Source organism: Salmo salar, chromosome ssa21 (genome assembly GCF_905237065.1).
Source record: "Salmo salar chromosome ssa21, Ssal_v3.1, whole genome shotgun sequence".
Taxonomy (NCBI): Eukaryota; Metazoa; Chordata; class Actinopteri; order Salmoniformes; family Salmonidae; genus Salmo; species Salmo salar.
This window is the reverse complement of record NC_059462.1, coordinates 50,749,448-50,769,079: the sequence shown is the minus strand read 5'-3', so window position 1 is coordinate 50,769,079 and position 19,632 is coordinate 50,749,448. Positions and strand designations below refer to the sequence as shown.

Sequence of the window (19,632 nt, the reverse complement as noted above, 5' to 3'; positions counted from 1 at the left end):
GCCCTGCTAGAGCTGCCCCGGTCAACTGTAAGTGCTGAAGTGGAAACGTCTTGGAGCAACAACGGCTCAGCCCTGAAATTGTAGGCTACACAAGCTCACAGAATGGGATTGCCAAGTGCTGAAGCATGTAGTGCATAAAGATCGTCTGTCCTGTTTGTCAGGAGCTTCATGAAATGGGTTTCCATGGCCGAATAGTCGCTCACAAGTCTAAGATCACAACGCGTGGAGTGATGAATCATGCTTCACCATCTGGCAGGCCGACGGACAAATCTGTGTTTGGCGGATGCCAGGAGAACGCTGCAGGCCCCAATGCATAGTGCCAACTGTACAGTTTGGTGTAGGAGGAATAATGGTCTGGGGCTGTTTTTCATGGTTCGGGCTAGGCCCTTTAGTTGCAGTGAAGGGACATTTTAATTGGGATCGGTGTCCCTACCACGGGACGGTTGAGCTAACGTAGGCTAATGCGATTAGCATGAGGTTGTAAATAACAAGAACATTTCCCAGGACATATCTGACATATCTGATATTGGCAGAAAGCTTAAATTCTTGTTAATCTAACTGCACTGTCTAATTTACAGTAGCTATTACAGTGAAAGAATACCATGCTATTGTTTGAGGAGAGTGCACAGTGATGAACTTGAAAAGTTATTAATAAACATATTAGGCACATTTGGGCAGTCTTGATGCAACAGTTTTAACAGAAATGCAATGGTTCATTGGATCAGTCTAAAACTTTGCACATGTACTGCTGCCATCTAGTGGACAAAATCTAAATTGCACCTGGGCTGGAATAATACATTATGGCCTTTCTCTTGCATTTCAAAGATGATGGTACAAAAAAATACAAAATAACAGTTTTTCTTTTCTTTGTATTATCTTTTACCAGATCTATTCTGTTATATTCTCCTACATTCCTTTCACATTTCCACAAAGTTAAAAGTGTTTCCTTTCAAATGGTACCAAGAATATGCATATCCTTGCTTCAGGGCCTGAGCTACAGACAGTTAGATTTGGGTATGTCATATTAGGCGAAATTTGAAAAAAGGGGCGGATCCTTAAGAGGTTTGCTACAGTATACAATGACATTCTAGACGATTCTGTGCTTCCAACTTTGTGGAAAGAGGTTGGGGAAGGCCCTTTCCTGTTTCAGCATGACAATGCCCCGTGCACAAAACAAGATCCTTACATAAATGGTTTGTCGAGATCGGTGTGGAAGAACTTGACTGGCCTGCACAGAGCCCTGACCCCAACCCCATCGAACACCTTTGGGATGAACTGGAATGCAGACTACAAGCCAGGCCTAATCGCCCAACATCAGTGCTCGACCTCACTAATGCTCTTGTGGCTGAATTGAAGCAAGTACCCACAGCAATGTTCCAACATCTAGTGGAAAGCCTTCAAAGAAGAGTGGAGGCTGTTTTAGCAGCAAAGGGGGATCAACTCCATATTAATGCCCATGATTTTGGAATGAGACGTTCGACGAGCAGGTGTCCACATACTTTTATTTATGTCATGTCTGGTGTAATATATATTAAACTATCATGATGCGTAAATTGCATACTTCCCTAATAGTGCGCACATATAGTACACGAAATAAATAGCGATAAAGTTGTGGGTTTGCTATTATATAACTCGAATTCTGTTGCATTGATGAAATCTCTCAGGGATTGTTTACTAATGTCTATATCACAAGGGCAAGCACATATTGACAAAGGAGTCGTTTCTAAACCCAGGAAACCAATGAACTAACTGTTGTGCGCGCTCAAATGAGTTGCTCTAGTTATTAATGACTGATATTTGTATATAGTAATTACTTTACTGGATCACATGAGAAAAATTACCTCAGGAATCGATCAAGATGAAATTGTACGTCAGCCTACGTTTCCGATTTTTTTTCTCCCTTGCGGATCCTTTCCACACGCCTATGGTGCAATAGATGGACAAAGTTTAACGCACTCGAGCTTCAAAATTCTTTTCGCTATAGCAAAAGAGAGAAGAGGAGAGATGTCGGAGTACGATGAGCGTAACAACTGTTTGTCAAATATGTATTTACCAAGTTGTACATATTACGTTTCGGCGCCTGATTTTTCATCAATCTCCTCGTTTTTACCCAAGACTACTTCGTGTCAAAATAATTGTCCGTATTCTTCCAACATAGCTCAAGTCCGACCTGTTCGAGGAGTGGCTTTCAGGGACTATGGACTGGATCACCCAAGCAAATGGCATTACAGGGGAAATTACGCTTCTTACTACTCAACGGAGGAGATAATGCACCGAGACTTAATCCAGTCATCGAACATGGCGGAAATTATATTAAAAAATGATTCCTTGTACGGGCATCACGGTGGTATGAACTCGCCATGCAATTTATTCACCAATGTCGGCCGAAATGGGGTTCTTCCACAAGGGTTCGATCAGTTCTTCCAGACTGTTAACTCTGAAAAGCCCAACTCTGGGCCCGAACACTCAAATCAGAAGGCAGACTCCAGTCTCCCCGGAGATGCTGCATGTAATAAACAGACTTCAGACTCAACTGAGGACATAGACGAACATGATTCTTCTATATCAAACTGCCCCGGGGACAAGAACAACAGCCCAAGTAGGTACACGCATTAAATGGGTTATAGTAAGTCCACAACTTAGTCGGTCCGATTTTATGTGTCCCTTTATAAGCATACAACGGTTTATATTCCCCAATAAGATTTACTTTACTGTTGTAAAAATTTTTACGATGGCAAACCAGTTTAGGTGAGCCATGCTGCAATACTTCTGATGTATTTATCTGAATATAAGTCGTCTGACTCTCTTGCACTGTGTAAATTACAATGCAGCCATGTTTATCAGTCTTGTTTATGATAGTGAATTTACAAAGTACCAAAGCAATGATATAACCAGGGAGGAAAGATATGCTAATGTTTGACATACATGACACATAAATGTGAAGTGGTTATCTTTAGCTGCATAATAATATTTTACCTATAACGTCTAAACGGACCGTGTAGGACAGAAATTAAGTCAAATAAAAAATATTCCTGTGAGTTCCTACGTGTGTATGTGCGCGCTCACTCGCACTCGCTCCCGCATATCTGTCTGTGTGTGTTGGCGGCTGCGCGCGGGAAGATCATTTTGTTTACTCAGCTACCTTGTTAATTATATGTTCTGTACTAACACTTGTATTGTACCAACTTTGATCTGAACTGCATTGTACTACATCTGTGTGGTAAAACAAGTGTTTGTCCGGTTTAGGTTCTTCAAAGTCCAGGAAAAAGAGATGCCCCTACTCCAAATTCCAGATCCGAGAACTTGAACGAGAATTCTTTTTCAATGTGTACATAAACAAGGAGAAGCGGCTCCAGATGACAAGGAAGTTAAACCTGACAGATCGACAGGTGAAGATTTGGTTCCAGAACAGAAGAATGAAAGAGAAAAAGCTCAACCGGGACCGGTTTCGGTATTTCACTGGAAATCCTTTATTCTAATCTTTTTCATTTAGAGGAGCCATAAGAGCTTCACAACTGTTTGGTTTTTGTTGTTGGTACATCTCACAATCTATACAAACAACAGGTGAAACACCGCACAACAAAACGGATCATTGCAAACAGGCTGAATCTATCTATGCAACTCTTTTTGTATCTGCCACTTAAATACTTACCTCAATGAACACACGAATCCTGTTATTTAAAATAAGATTCAATCCAGTGGCGAAATCATCCAGGAGACCTCGACATAATGTTCCGTTGCATATCATTATGGTAATTAATGGTATTATATAGGCTATGTAGGCCTATACCTTACTTTTTTACTTATTTAAGTTTATACGTATGTGCTTTGGTGGATTCACAAACATTGCAGTAAGCAACGCGTACTTTGATTACAGTAATCAACGAGTGTAATAAGTAATTTACAATAGTAGAATTGTGTATGCATTTAATAGACGCATGTTATGTATATTGTGGTATCAAATAAAGTACCCATGGCAAATGTAATTATGCGTTACCTCAAATTATTGCAATCACGAACTCCTTTCGGGTTTGGTCAGGATCCACATTTGGCATAGGGATAAAATGATGCATCCTTTCATACAATTCAACAAGGTTTTTATAATATCCTATAGGGATGCTCATACCAAAGCAATCTGATATTGATGTTTTTATAAAGTACTAATGGCACTAAAGCTAGTGGTTATATGTATAGGCCATAGAGCGAATATCCTCTTATTAGCCTTTTGTATTCAAGCAGAAGCGCCTCTTATTCGCTTCAACTTCAAAGTTTATGTTGTCTTACACTAAGGCTGTTTACTAAACCTTGAACCGTCTAGACAGCATAATAAAAACTAGCTGTAAATGGGTAAATTGGAGGCTATTGGACCCTCTGGCCACTCCAAACGCGCCCCTACTCCCAAATAGTCGAGACAGATGCAGTCCTTTTTTTTTACTTGTCAAGCTATTGAGTAATACATGTAGGAAATCTAAACGTATAGGCTATGACCAAATGTATATCTATGTTTAGTATGTATTTTTTATTTTTGAACTTGAATTGGCATGCCATTATTAAAAGGTAATAACTCCCGTGAGTAAAATGACCTATGTTTGATTTGGCAACTTAAAACAGTGGTGTTTTTATTTGTAATGTTGTCAGTAGCCTACTAACTATCAAATATTGTTCATTTCATATACAAACGTTATTTGATGCCTTTGAACTTCTAGTAAAATGTCAAGGTCGTCACCTCTCACCTTTGAATAAGTAGAGGCGCGCCTGTTCTCCTTGACAACCGACGCCTGAATAATATCTGCACTGCAGCAGGATTCCAATATGGCTGCGAAGCAGTGATTTTTCTTGTATGAAAAGCAATCAGATACAGCGATACAGTTTCGTGTTTGAAGTTGATATACCTGTCTCCTATACTAACCAATTAGGATGTTGCATTAAATGTAATGCAATATACGTCAAATCACGCGCAAGCTTCTGATGTGCCAGCATTACACACGACATTATAGTCATACAACAATAGTATATTATAGTTTTAGCTTTTGTAACAACATTATAGTTTAGCTTTTGTACCAACATGGAAACCCTAAATATTTTTTATAATCAATAGTTTAATTCCAAGCAGCGTGTGAGTCCCTCCTGTATTATAGCAGACATGAACAAAGAAAGCAGTCAGTAAACTAAAAGTGAAACAGTTAATTTAATATAATCTTGAATAAACCTAAATATATATTTTTTGAGGCAGACCACTTTTAGATAACCGGTAGTAGGTTTTGGTTATTATTTTCGCTGAGATGTTATCGTATCTGATCATTCCAAATGTAGCCGTAGGAAATCAGTAATATAACATGCGTTTGGAAATCAATCACAAACACACATGTCAGTCAGTCTTGTGATGGTTGGCATATTTTATTAGGTTTTTGGTTTAGGAAATTGTTGGGAAATATTGTGCAGACATTGCTCAGTTGACTCCTCGTTCCCATTCTAACCACACGAGGGCAGACGCACGAGGGCAGACGTGTAGCAAATTTCAATTGGAGTTTGTTCATGAAAACACGTATAGGTGACTTACAACTGTGATCTGAAAAACTATTGAAAAGCTGCTAATGTTTTTGTTGGGGGTTTGATGAAAGAATATAGCCTACGTTCGGTGATCTCAACTTTTGATGTGGCTTCTTCCTGGTAAATAGCTTCAGTTTTTTTTAACACAATAGCCCAAGCAGACTGTGTTTAGTTAATGCAATCCATGCATTGCAATCAAAGGGACACCATCACTGTTTCTAACAAGTAGTAGCCTAACACCACCATTTTAAAGTAGATTAAACATTACCTTTAACTATGTTGATATGTATATCATAGGCATATATATATATATATATATATATACAGCCGTGGTGGGAGGAGCTGTAGGAGGACGAGCTCATTGTAATGGCTGGAATGGAATGAATGGAATGGAGTCAAACACATCAAACATATGGAAACCACATGTTCAACTTCGTTCCATTCATTCCATTCCAGCCATTACAATGAGCTCGTCCTCCTATAGCTCCTCCCACCAGCCTCCACTGATATACAGGAGACACAAAGCCCAAATTTAACCGATAGTTTATTTGCATGATCTTTGGTAATTTGTTGTTATGGACATGACTTGAAATATTACTGGGTTAAACTTAATTTCAGTTGAAACCCTGAAGTAATAAAACATTGCGTTGAATAAGGAACATCTGGATTCCTCAATGGACGTGTGCATTTTTTTCAGTTAAGAACAAATTGTTATTTTCAATGACGGTCAACAGAACGACAGACTTTTACCTTGTCAGCTCGGAGATTCGAACATGCAACCTTCCGGCTACTAATCCAACGCTCTAACCACTAGGCTACCCTGCAGCCATGATGTATTAGACTAGTTATTTCGATTTGGACGACCATTAGGACTTCTAATAAATATGTTGTCTTACTTTCAATCCATATTCTCTGATCGTGTAAAATTATATATAAAAAAAATGTGATGTCTAAAAGTGTAAGGCCTAAAATGTTGAGTAGATGTTGAGTAGACCAGGGTTGGTTTGATACCTTCATTAAAACGGAACCCGTAGAGTACCTTCAAAAGCATGCATATTTTTCTGGTTCACGCATTTTACTAAATGATTTGTTTAGTTATTAAATCCCTTATAATACCCGTCTGAATACCTGGATGATTTCGTTAAATGCTGTATTTCTGCAGTTAAAAAACAATACGCTGCAGCCACACTGATTCTTAACACATTTTCTGGCTTTAATAGAAGCATATCGTCGGCCTATGCCTGATTTTTTAAAATGTAATTTACAATTTTCTTGAGGTTTGCACAGTCCAGTATATCCTTTTTGTGTTCAGTAATCGACATGCACCAACCAATTGAGGTAGGCCTGTTCAACGTGCTTCTAATAACATTCTTCGTTTTATTTAGCAAAATTATCGGGGTGTCTATTTTTGTATGCTTGTTGATTTCTCTGTGTAAAAAAAAAAATCAACATTGTCTACCTATTTGCAGACCTGGACTTGTTATACGGATGAGATGCTGCGTTGAGAGTAGGCTACTATGGGGAGCGTGTTTAGCGCCGTAGGGTTTTATTATTAAATGCCTTAACCTACTTTCCCAGTCCATCATATAGGTCACAAATACAGTGTGCTGTACCCTGAGCAGGCATTCAAAGGTTACAAAAATGTTAACAAAATGTAGAACCGGGCAATCGATATCACCTTTCCTTGTCATTTCGTTTTTTACAGGATAATATCCTAAACCAGACGCGGTTTATTTAAGAATTAAACTACAACAAAAAAAGATATAGGCCTATAATAGCCAGGTTTGGTTGAAGTTTTGGTTGAAATTATTTAAGTAGCCCACCTAATGTACATTGATTATTTTCCGTTAGGATTATATTTCCATCACTACACCGTGTGATTAGAAATCGTTATTTTAGTTCATGTCAAAGCTTTGACTTGTATGACTGAGTAGATTATTCGTGTGAATTAAAATGGTCTTAAATGTATTTAAATGTGCCAAAGTAAGGGACTTGGAGCTTGATGTAACTGTTAATTATTTTAAGATTAAGTCCATGTTCATCCTTAGTTTAGAATTTTTTTCTTCATATCAAGCAAAGAAGACAGGCTAAATGTTCAAGATGTCCTTTGTCAGTCAGTTTGAATCAATTTCCAGTCTGTGTTCTAGGTGTCGCTGTTGACCACGTCTGCTTCCTAGTTATGAGTCAATGTTTCCATGTGATGGGAAGAGAGTCTGCGTCTCAAGGCCATTTTCACATTTCATTGGTGAGGTTGTCATGTGGCAGAGAGGCATCCTAAGCAACACGGACATTGTTTTGCTAGATATGTCAGCCTACAAACGACATCTCTCTCCTTTTAAAACTTCTCCAAAATGTCCTTTCCCAACAGCTCTCCTGTTACTAATACTTTTGTAGTTGATTCGTTGATTGGCGCTTGCAGGACTGACCGTTTTTACTCCAGCAGCAACATGTACATGCCGTCCGGTGCAGACATGGGAATTTACGGAATGCAAACCTGTGGACTCTTGCCGTCTCTCGGTAAACGAGGGGACGTCAACCATCAAAATATGGGCATGAATTTCCACCCTTATATACCTCAAATTGATAACTGGACAGATCCCAGTAGACCTTGCGGAATAGAGCAACCATCCAACCAAATGCCCAATTGCACATTTTCACAAAACATTAAGGAGGAGAGTAATTTCTGCATGTATTCCGAGAAGAGAGCAAAGGTCAACTCGTCCGATGTCCCCGTATATACTAATATAATCCCCGAATCCCCGTGTTCAGTTGACTGCCCCGAGATCCCTGTCCCAGGGTATTTCAGATTAAATCAAACCTACTCGACTGGGAAGGACCAGGACTATGGCCACGAGAAGACAAGTCCAAACATCACATTCATGCAGCTCAACAGAGTTACTCCAAAACCGCAGTTGTCTTCCTTTTTTGTCGAACTGGAAAAGAAAACGGCCGAGATACCGCATAACCGGGAGACCAGCAAGACACCCATCCCCGCGGAAATCCCGGATGCTACGTCCACCGCGCAACGGGAGGAGAACTGCTCCACTGAATCTTCAGTCTCCAGCCCAGAGTTGACACAAAGACAATCTAAAGGTAGGTACATTAAAAGGATGACTCGTATGGGGGTATCATAAAACCCAATATAAAACACAAACAGCCCTAAAGTCGTAATGTTTAATGAGAGCCTTACTCAGGTTGCAGTAAAAGGCTTTTACAGGAAACGGTTCAACCGCGGACCAGACATGTCTGCATCAATTAGTATTTTAGATTTAGCTTTTCTTGATTTGTTTCTTTGTTGATAGTAATAGAACGTACATTTTTTGGGAAATATATATATATATTTATGTGTATATTTATGTGTACATATGTGTATATTTATGTGTATATATGTGTATATTTATGTTTACATATGTGTATATGTATGTGTATATATGTGTATATTTATGTTTACATATGTGTATATTTCTGTGTAGATATGTGTATATTTATGTGTATATATGTGTATATTTATGTGTATATATGTGTATATTTATGTTTACATATGTGTATATTTATGTGTACATATGTGTATATTTATGTGTATATATGTGTATATTTATGTTTACATATGTGTATATTTATGTGTATATATGTGTATATTTATGTGTATATATGTGTATATTTATGTGTATATATGTGTATATTTATGTGTATATTAACACCTAGGAGAAATGATGTCTGTAGTCTGTTTTGTATGTTCATCCTCAGTGTTGTGATGATGCAGAAACCGTCTCTCACAAATGTGTATTTTAGGTGGTTTAAAATGTTAATTTAGTCAAAAAACTTAGTCGTGTAATTTAGAGAATGTGTTGTTATTTATGCCTATACTATTCTCAACACGTTTGATCCACGACTACCAACTAATAATACTCATATAACACGATATCAATTTAATTTAAACATGAAATCATTCTGACCAGAGCTGTGTGACTAGTGAAAACATATTTTCATTCAGTAAAAAATCCGAGTGATATGTACATATGATGTCATGTTAAAACATTTGTTGATTTGATTACATTTCAGACAGCAAAACGGACCCTCCAACGAGCAATTGGTTGACTGCAACGAGCGGCAGGAAGAAAAGATGCCCCTACACAAAGCACCAGACGCTTGAATTGGAAAAGGAGTTTTTATTCAACATGTACCTGACTCGAGAGCGCCGTCTAGAGATCAGTAAAGGCGTCAATCTGACCGACAGGCAAGTCAAGATCTGGTTCCAAAACCGCAGGATGAAGCTCAAGAAAATGAACAGTGAAAACCGAATTCGGGAACTTACCTCAAATCTCACCTTTTCGTGAGTTTGCTTACGGAAAGCTTGATTTATTGTCTTTTACCTCTAAGCGGTGGTGTGGTAGCATCGGACTTGACTGACTGCTATTTTATTTTCATGTTTACATGGTGACGCATTGTGTATTTTCAATATATTTTATCACAGGGTACATTAATAACGTCTTAAATTATTTAAATATACTATGTATCCATTATTAAACGGTTTGGTTTGATTGAGTCTGACTCTTTTTTCGGACATGAAAACACATTAATCGATAGTGGATGAAAAGTTATACATTCGTTTAGAATTAAGCTCTAATCCTTAGCTGAATCGTAATCACATAAACGTTTATGTAGCATAAATGTGGCGAGCAATGTTAATGAGTGTAAATCTTACGCATGTTTGTGGCATGTATCCTGCAATAAATTGATTGTCAAATGTAATTTCTTATTTCAGTGCTTCGTCTTGCAGTAGACGTAGGCTTTTTCATCAAGACAGATTTTACATGACATTTTATTCACTTAGCAAATTCTCCTATCAAGAGCACTTACAATTATGCATTCATGTATATCAGATGAATAAATACATTTAACAAAACAGAGAACTATTTCAGAAATTTGTAGGAGCCCGCCCTAACATTATCTTAGTTCCGCTACAATTATTAGTGACTGGTCCGTAGTTTCACATTGTTATGATGCTTCAATCAAATTAAGAAAACTAATATTCAAAACAAGTCTCATTGCGGTATACGTCATATCTTAAGTAGGTGCAATATCAATTGCGGTTTAGCTATTCAAGGTCTAACAGGCCTAGGCTATCTATTGACCAATTCATTAATTATGACTCTTATTATTAATTCATTGTTAGAGCTATTGTCAATTAACATTCAGAAACATGCCTGTATTTGAAAATAAACGTTAGCTTGTAAAGTTGAGTTGTTTTGTGAATGAGCTATCCAATTGGTTTCTAAGGCCTACATGTGGTGTACACACACACACACACACACACACACACACACACACACACACACACACACACACACACACACACACACACACACACACACACACACACACACGCACACACGCACACAAACGCACACACACACACACACACACACACACACACACACGCACACAAACGCACACACACACATATATATATATTTATCATATATATATTTATCATATATAAGGACTACAATCATGTTTTTACTTCGGGTTAAAACCGTAATCATTAAAATACATTTCATTGATTACATATTGGCCAAACATTCTGTCATGATTCAAAATATCAGATATTAGGTTGTTATTTATGTTGATGTGGTTATTAAATGTCATGAGATGGCTTTTTTTGTAGGCTTATACTAGCAGATCGCTTTGCCCAGTAGTAGACGTATCTGCTGCCCCGGTGTATAGAAGTCCAAGCCACGTTTATAACTCTATCCGGGTAGACTATTTGAATTCGGTACACACTATTTTCCTCTTTCCTCTGCCTCTCTTTTACACACGAATTGCACACCTCCATGTCCAGACGAATGAACGCTGAGACGAACACACACACACACACACACACACACACACAACCGACTGCATGGTTTTATTTATCAATGGCCTGCTTGGCCACATCGTTATTTTTTACAACACTAGTTAAAGCAGTAAGGTATAATGCTCTATGACGTGTTATAAACATTTGTGAGCCTTTATAATGTCTTCTAACAAGGCTTATAATATGTTGCGTAGCTCAAACTAATGCAATGCTCACTTTCTGCTGAAAACGCGTGCCTCTAGTGCCTGTCTGGGCCTGATGATGTTCAAGCACAAATTCATTGGCAGGTCGCCGCCATGTTGTTTGTCCCCATGTGAACATGTGTGTGATAATCCGTTCTGTTCCTTCTTTCTCGTTGTTTTTGTTCCATCGTGGAAATGTATTTGAAATAAATCACTTGACACATATTATTTACGTTTTGTATTCATCTCTTGATGAGAGTTTACAAAATTAGGCTGTTTGCCTAATCAAGAAGTCATGTGTTCTCAAAACCTAAAAAGACCCTCTTAAATCCAGACTTTTAGATATCACTCTTCACAGATCCACTTTGTTGCGCCAATAGTCCGTTTTATTGTGGGCACATGAATATATAATCAAACGCACCTCATAAATATTTTATTGATACACATAAAATAATTATGGCTCTCCTCTAGATAAATACAATCAGTATACAAATTACACTTCCTGGTTCAAACGTACAAGACCAACCCAACTAGTGAAAGTGACTAGTTTAATAAAAGCTAACAATGTAAAACAGAGTCGATGCTAAAATGATCCTTATTTTACAGCATGTTATTACATTTATTTAACGAGGACTTACAACTAGTAGTCTATAAAATGTTTTACAAGCATTGAGTGTATGATATACTTTATGACGATATCTTGTGAGAGTTTACACACATAATATGGTGTGGCGTCAATGTTGAGTGGTGGCTGTGAAATAAATGTGTGTATGAGGCTAATCAATACGTAAAACAAATAGACCTGCACCACCCTAAACCGTATGCACATTCAAAACGTCCACTAACACATCATTACTTATAGTTTGTCATTCTTTCTCCTTAACCATTCGGTTTCTATGGCATTATTTAAATAAAAAGGCAAATTAAACATAGGCCTAGAAGCATTACAGCGGACTGATTTACTCACTGCGTTGGTAAATATGATCACGTGATTCATGTAACCAATCCCTGAAGAATGAAGCCAGCAAAAATACTGTGATTCTTCAGAGGAAAGGTTTCCATAACAGTGTAACCTTTTATATGATTACGAAGGGATCCAAAAATGTCGACCAGTAGCACTCTAAGTAACTATTATGTGGACTCTATAATGGGGCATGAAGCAGAGGATGTGTACAGGCCACGCTTTGTCCAGTCTCCGCACAGTACGACCTCAATGCCACCAGGTGTTGGGGACAATGCAGATTTTTCCTCCTGCAGTTTTGCACCCAAGTCAGCCGTTTTCCCAGGGTCTTGGTCCTCGGTTCACACGCAGTCCACCGCCGCAGTGACAGGGATTTACCATCCTTACGTCCAGTCCCACCTCTCCGCAGCAGACAGCAGATATGTTCGGTCGTGGATAGACCCAATTTCTAACAACGTTTCTTTCTCCGGTTTTCACTATAACAGCCGACATTATGGAACAACTGTAACCAAGCCCGAAAGTTTACCACTGAAAAGGACTGAGAGTGCCACTTTTGAGACAGAGACTCCGGTGGTTGTCCCTGGCCCTGCTTATGCTTGTGGATTGTCCGAATGCCCGAAAAATGTGGCCAAAGAGAGCGTTGGCAGTGATACTTCGAATCACAGCGAGCCTAAAGAAGAGAAACAACAACTTGACCCAAGTAAGTAAACGAAATTGCCCTGCTGATTTACAACCTTAAGAACTGTACGAGCTAGGTGTGTAAAATTGGAGGTTTTACTAACCTATAAAAGTGTCTAGCTCATACCACGGACCGCAAAAAACTGCCTACGCTCTAAAGTGGGTATTTAACACAAGCGTGTGATAATAATTGCGTCAACAAATTCAGTATTATTATCATTATTCTTCTTTTTTTTAATCTTTTTTTTTTTACAAATATACAGTTATTCATTCTGATGCTTGTATTTGCCATATTCATTGTTTGTTTATTTCGTTTTCATGCTATTTCTCATGTGAGTTTTAACTTTGTCCTCTGTTCTCCAGACAACCCTGCAGCAAACTGGATTCATGCACGTTCAACAAGGAAGAAGCGATGTCCATATACAAAATATCAGACTCTAGAACTGGAAAAAGAATTCCTTTACAACATGTATTTGACACGAGATCGACGAAACGAAATGGCTCGAAATCTCAATTTAACTGAAAGGCAGGTCAAAATCTGGTTCCAGAACAGAAGGATGAAAATGAAAAAGATGAACAGAGAGAGAGGCAGTAAGGATCGCTTATAGCCCATGCTAGAGTGGATGTGTAATCCCTCGCCTTTTGATGTACCATATTGTTGTAATTACTTGGAATAAAACGTTTTTTTTTTTTTTTTGGTTTGAATCAAAGTTAATGTTGAGTCTTAAACGAAGTACTCCAGAACTCGAGTATTTATGCCCAGTATGAGCCCATGGGAATGTGCTTGCGTATCGTTTTCTTCGTGGTGTATTTGAACAATGTCATGTTTTCAGATGTGTTTGTGCTAATAGTTTCAGTGAATATTGTAGGCCTAATTCAGTGAAAGATCCATCACGCAAATTGGAAATGATATAACTTACTTAAAAGGTAGAGGCTGACTGATTATGTTTGTAAGGCTAGGACTATAATTTAAAATGATCATCTTTTTTAGTATTTATATTTGTTTCATGGTGGTTTTTTTCTGAGGTTAGTTTTGAAAAGAGACATGATTGGGCGTAGCCTTAATCTTAGCATATTCCTGCATTTTCAGAATCCAATTCAGGCTGTATTTAAGGTTCCCTTGCACTAATGCAGTAGTTTGCAGAATTGAGAGGTAGGACTAATAATGCCTTATTGCAAAACTTAAATTATAACTATTTGGTGACTAAGAAAGTAAGACTAATGAGAAAGTTTCTTTCACTTAAATGTATTTGGTTAATCTGTATGAGAGATTCAATGATTGGATATTTCGCTGTATTTAAAAAAAAAAGTCAACAGAATAAACCACGTAAAGTGCCATTTGGTATACTGAGCTCACATTTTAGAATTGTTTTCATAATATGAATGTGGCTTACAAAGTGGTTGGATTTCACTTGAATAGGAGAATGATGCATTGTTTAAAGAGGTAATAAAGTATTTATGATTGGGAGAGGTGTTACACTGATCTCCAATTTATTGTCCGACCTGTACGTATAATTGCTTTAAAGCAGGAAGAACAGTGGTCCCATAAAGCTATATAGCTGGCTAGACGTCTGGTCTAAATTACTTTATGAGCCTGGGCAACCTCTCTCCCTTCAAACCCTCTTACTTGGGTGTTTGAGTCTTTTGCTGACAAACAAAAAATGCAGACACTTTTTCTACAGGGTGTCTGGTCGATAAATTGTTTGTCTTCGTGACTGAGAGGATATCAGCCCCCCCTAATGTAAAGAAAGTCATGTTTATTCACCATCTACATTTCCTACTGAGAGGGCAAAAACTTCACTTTGACTGCTGTGTAAAAGGCCGTTTACAGTGGTGATTCTACTGCAAGGGTGGATTTACACCCTGTTGCTGAAATCCATTCAAATATGTCAAGTCATTTCTATTCTGTGTATAAAATAAAAAAAATCGGTTGGATTTGAATGTATGCGTATGATCATTTTGGTTAGTTTGGCAAAAATAAATGATGATGATTGACACATAGTAACGGTAAGCATTGATAAAGTATCCTACTAGATAGTATTTACTAATGAAGAGACAACTTATTCTATAGGCCACAAGGAAATCATTTAGTTGGAAATCAGGACCGCTAGAGGGCGACGTTGTTCGACAGAAGACCGCATCTCAATAGAGGTCGATGGGTTGACGGCGAAGGGCCATAAAGATTTTTCAGCGACGATGTTCAATCAATTAATGAAAAATATATTTTGTAAACATTGACGAGGGGCTTTGTTGCATCGCTTTTATCGGTATATGGAATATTTTGACCTAGAAGGCCTAATATCACATTGAGGGCTATTGTAGCTATTTCAGATTCTCCTAAAATTCTCCTTCAGTCTGTTGTTGACTGTAGATTTTGTATTTTAACGCGTAAATATAATGACTAACAAAGTAATTAGCTTATACCTGTTGATAACAGAAAACAGTTAAAAATAGGCTTTTACATTAGAGGAACTGGGTGTAATATTTACTATTATTACTATAATAATTATTATCATCATCATCAATATAATTTTCTGATGGTTATTATTATTATGTATATATTGTTGCTAGTTTTTTTTACAGAAATGTCCTGGATATGTTAGTGAATACAGAAGATCAATGAGAAGGAAAGGGCACATATACGAATATATTGACAATGTTTTCCTTCATGGGACAAAGACAAGACTGAATTCACTCCACTTTTCATTTGTATTTTCAGCCTTATTCACGGATGTTAACGGATGTTGACGGATGTTGACGTTAGCTGTTGTTGGATTTGTTGGATTTTTAGTTCCTATATGTGATTATATCATAGCATATCTCATGACCTTAACTGTGGTAGGTTTATTTTCTACTGTGTGTTTTTTTGGTTATCTGTGAGCCTTCCTTTCATGCTTTGTGATCAAAATAAATGGCAAATGTGTCTAGGTGTGCTTGATCAATGTTCAGCAGTCGACTGTTTACTGAACACTTCGCCAACCATAAGACTGCTGGATGACAAAAATACCCCAGTCACCACTGAACCGTTGGTCTAGTCCTAAACATTAGGCAGAAATGTGTTCTTATTTCGAGCCTTTCTATTGTCATTAGGTCTACAAACAGAAAGGGCATTTCGTGTAGCTTACAATTCAGCCATTCCACAAGCCTGTCTGCTGGGTCTATAGCGGCACTCTGCTCAAGTCTAATAATTGTATAATCATGGTATAACGCAGCGCGCAAGTTATCAACCGAATCCTTGTAGAATTACGTGTCATAGGGACTGCTCTAAATTTTACAGATACGATAACTTACAGAGACAGCAGGACTTTACAATACCGCAAGAGACCGAGCTGCTGCAATGCCCTGACAATAAATCGACCCGATGGTAATACTGGCGAACTAGCTGAGCGCCTAAATGAATTCTCCGGCTCTTCCACAGACTCTCCTCTGGATGAGACCTCAAGGTTGGTTGGTTTCGAATCACGTACAGGCCCAATTCGTAGGCCTACACTTTTCAAAATCTCCCTATTAGTTTCTGATGTACAATTGCACCATTCTTTGAGCAGCAATAGACCATATTGGAATTGAACATTGCATAACGCAGGTCTATCCTTTAACTAACCCCTAGTGAGGAGAAGAAACAGTCGGTAGGCCATGGAAGCTAGAGGAGAGAGAATTTCCCTTCAACCCCATTTGACCAGGGAGAGAAGGTCCACGCCATATGACCAGGGAGAGAATGTCCACGCCATATGACCAGGGAGAGAATGTCCACGCCATATGACCAGGGAGAGAAGGTCCACGCCATATGACCAGGGAGAGAATGTCCACGCCATATGACCAGGGAGAGAATGTCCACGCCATATGACCAGGGACAGAATGTCCACGCCATATGACCAGGGACAGAATGTCCACGCCATATGACCAGGGAGAGAATGTCCACGCCATATGACCAGGGAGAGAATGTCCACGCCATATGACCAGGGACAGAATGTCCACGCCATATGACCAGGGACAGAATGTCCACGCCATATGACCAGGGAGAGAATGTCCACGCCATATGACCAGGGAGAGAAGGTCCACGCCATATGACCAGGGAGAGAATGTCCACGCCATATGACAAGGGAGAGAAGGTCCACGCCATATGACCAGGGAGAGAAGGTCCACGCCATATGACCAGGGACAGAATGTCCACGCCATATGACCAGGGAGAGAAGGTCCACGCCATATGACCAGGGAGAGAATGTCCACGCCATATGACCAGGGAGAGAATGTCCACGCCATATGACCAGGGACAGAATGTCCACGCCATATGACCAGGGAGAGAAGGTCCATGCCATATGACCAGGGACAGAATGTCCACGCCATATGACCAGGGACAGAATGTCCACGCCATATGACCAGGGAGAGAATGTCCACGCCATATGACCAGGGAGAGAATGTCCACGCCATATGACCAGGGAGAGAATGTCCACGCCATATGACCAGGGACAGAATGTCCACGCCATATGACCAGGGAGAGAATGTCCACGCCATATGACCAGGGAGAGAATGTCCACGCCATATGACCAGGGACAGAATGTCCACACTATATGACCAGGGAGAGAAGGTCCACGCCATATGACCAGGGAGAGAATGTCCACGCCATATGACCAGGGAGAGAATGTCCACGCCATATGACCAGGGAGAGAATGTCCACGCCATATGACCAGGGACAGAATGTCCACGCCATATGACCAGGGAGAGAATGTCCACGCCATATGACCAGGGACAGAATGTCCACGCCATATGACCAGGGAGAGAAGGTCCACGCCATATGACCAGGGAGAGAAGGTCCACGCCATATGACCAGGGAGAGAATGTCCACGCCATATGACCAGGGAGAGAATGTCCACGCCATATGACCAGGGACAGAATGTCCACGCCATATGACCAGGGACAGAATGTCCACGCCATATGACCAGGGAGAGAATGTCCACGCCATATGACCAGGGAGAGAATGTCCACGCCATATGACCAGGGAGAGAATGTCCACGCCATATGACCAGGGAGATAAGGTCCACGCCATATGACCAGGGACAGAATGTCCACGCCATATGACCAGGGAGAGAATGTCCACGCCATATGACCAGGGAGAGAAGGTCCACGCCATATGACCAGGGAGAGAAGGTCCACGCCATATGACCAGGGACAGAATGTCCACGCCATATGACCAGGGAGAGAAGGTCCACGCCATATGACCAGGGAGAGAAGGTCCACGCCATATGACCAGGGAGAGAAGGTCCACGCCATATGACCAGGGAGAGAAGGTCCACGCCATATGACCAGGGAGAGAAGGTCCACGCCATATGACCAGGGAGAGAATGTCCACGCCATATGACCAGGGAGAGAATGTCCACGCCATATGACCAGGGAGAGAATGTCCACGCCATATGACCAGGGAGAGAATGTCCACGCCATATGACCAGGGAGAGAAGGTCCACGCCATATGACCAGGGACAGAATGTCCACGCCATATGACCAGGGACAGAATGTCCACGCCATATGACCAGGGAGAGAAGGTCCACGCCATATGACCAGGGAGAGAATGTTCGATGTGTCCACGTCATATGGTCCAGCACAGGTCCAGGCACAGTAACTGAAACACTACCATTGAATGCACCAGAATACAATCCCCAGCCGAATCACGCTGAAACTTACACGATCAAATATTCGAACGCCTATTTGTGGACACTGTCCTCTGTCTTTACAGACCCAAAGCACGTGTAACTATCATGAACGAGGGACTGCTACAATGTGGCTAATAGACTTCTGTAATGTCATTTCATATTTCTTCGCAGTCTAGTTTTCCCAAGAAAATATTGAGCATTGTTTAATACGCCAAAATACATCAATTATATATATATATTTTTTTTTTATCTTGTGACATGATGCATAATAGTCTGATAAATCATAATCCTGGATTTCATGGACTACAGAGTTGTGTTCTTTGCTTTAATAATAAGTTTACGTTGCATTTTCTGTGGGCTATGACAATCTGTCCAAACGGTGTGGACTTGAACAGCGGACAGAGCAGTTTATTTGTTTGTGTATTAGCATCTCCATTAGCTTTGCAGAGACATTAGCTCTTCTTCCGGGGTCTACAAGAAAACAACACATGTACAAAACACTGAAACAGTGGACAGTCACACACATTTTAAACACAACAATGTACAAACGATACAACAACAAAACATGTATAAATAATGCTACAAACAATTCCAATATTACAGCAAATAATATTTTATTTTCAATACATAACAAATTCTCTATTTTGGGGCTGATTATGTGTAGTTATTTGTTGCATTTTCAAAACGGCCTGATCGAATTTGAATATAAGTCATGTCAATAATTCAATATTGACATTTTCGAATGGGTATAAACCTAAC

General features: G+C 39.5%; 3 protein-coding genes across 3 annotated transcripts; all 3 read left to right on the top strand.

The window, feature by feature from the left end:
* Window positions 1–2,001: 2,001 nt before the first annotated feature.
* Window positions 2,002–3,516, top strand: hoxd11ab (homeobox protein HoxD11ab). The gene is made up of 2 exons (NM_001139557.1): window positions 2,002–2,599; window positions 3,247–3,516. The coding sequence occupies exons 1-2, from the start codon at window positions 2,044–2,046 to the stop codon at window positions 3,477–3,479; spliced, it is 789 nt and encodes a 262-aa protein (NP_001133029.1). The 5' UTR covers window positions 2,002–2,043; the 3' UTR covers window positions 3,480–3,516.
* A 4,246-nt stretch (window positions 3,517–7,762) lies between these two features.
* hoxd10ab (homeobox protein HoxD10ab) lies at window positions 7,763–9,959 on the top strand. The gene is given in 2 exon segments (NM_001139558.1): window positions 7,763–8,643; window positions 9,613–9,959. Coding segments are annotated over 2 exon segments (1,017 nt in total). The 5' UTR covers window positions 7,763–7,901; the 3' UTR covers window positions 9,888–9,959.
* A 2,620-nt stretch (window positions 9,960–12,579) lies between these two features.
* On the top strand, window positions 12,580–14,054 carry hoxd9ab (homeobox protein HoxD9ab). The gene is given in 2 exon segments (NM_001141623.1): window positions 12,580–13,250; window positions 13,592–14,054. Coding segments are annotated over 2 exon segments (804 nt in total). The 5' UTR covers window positions 12,580–12,691; the 3' UTR covers window positions 13,837–14,054.
* Window positions 14,055–19,632: the final 5,578 nt, after the last annotated feature.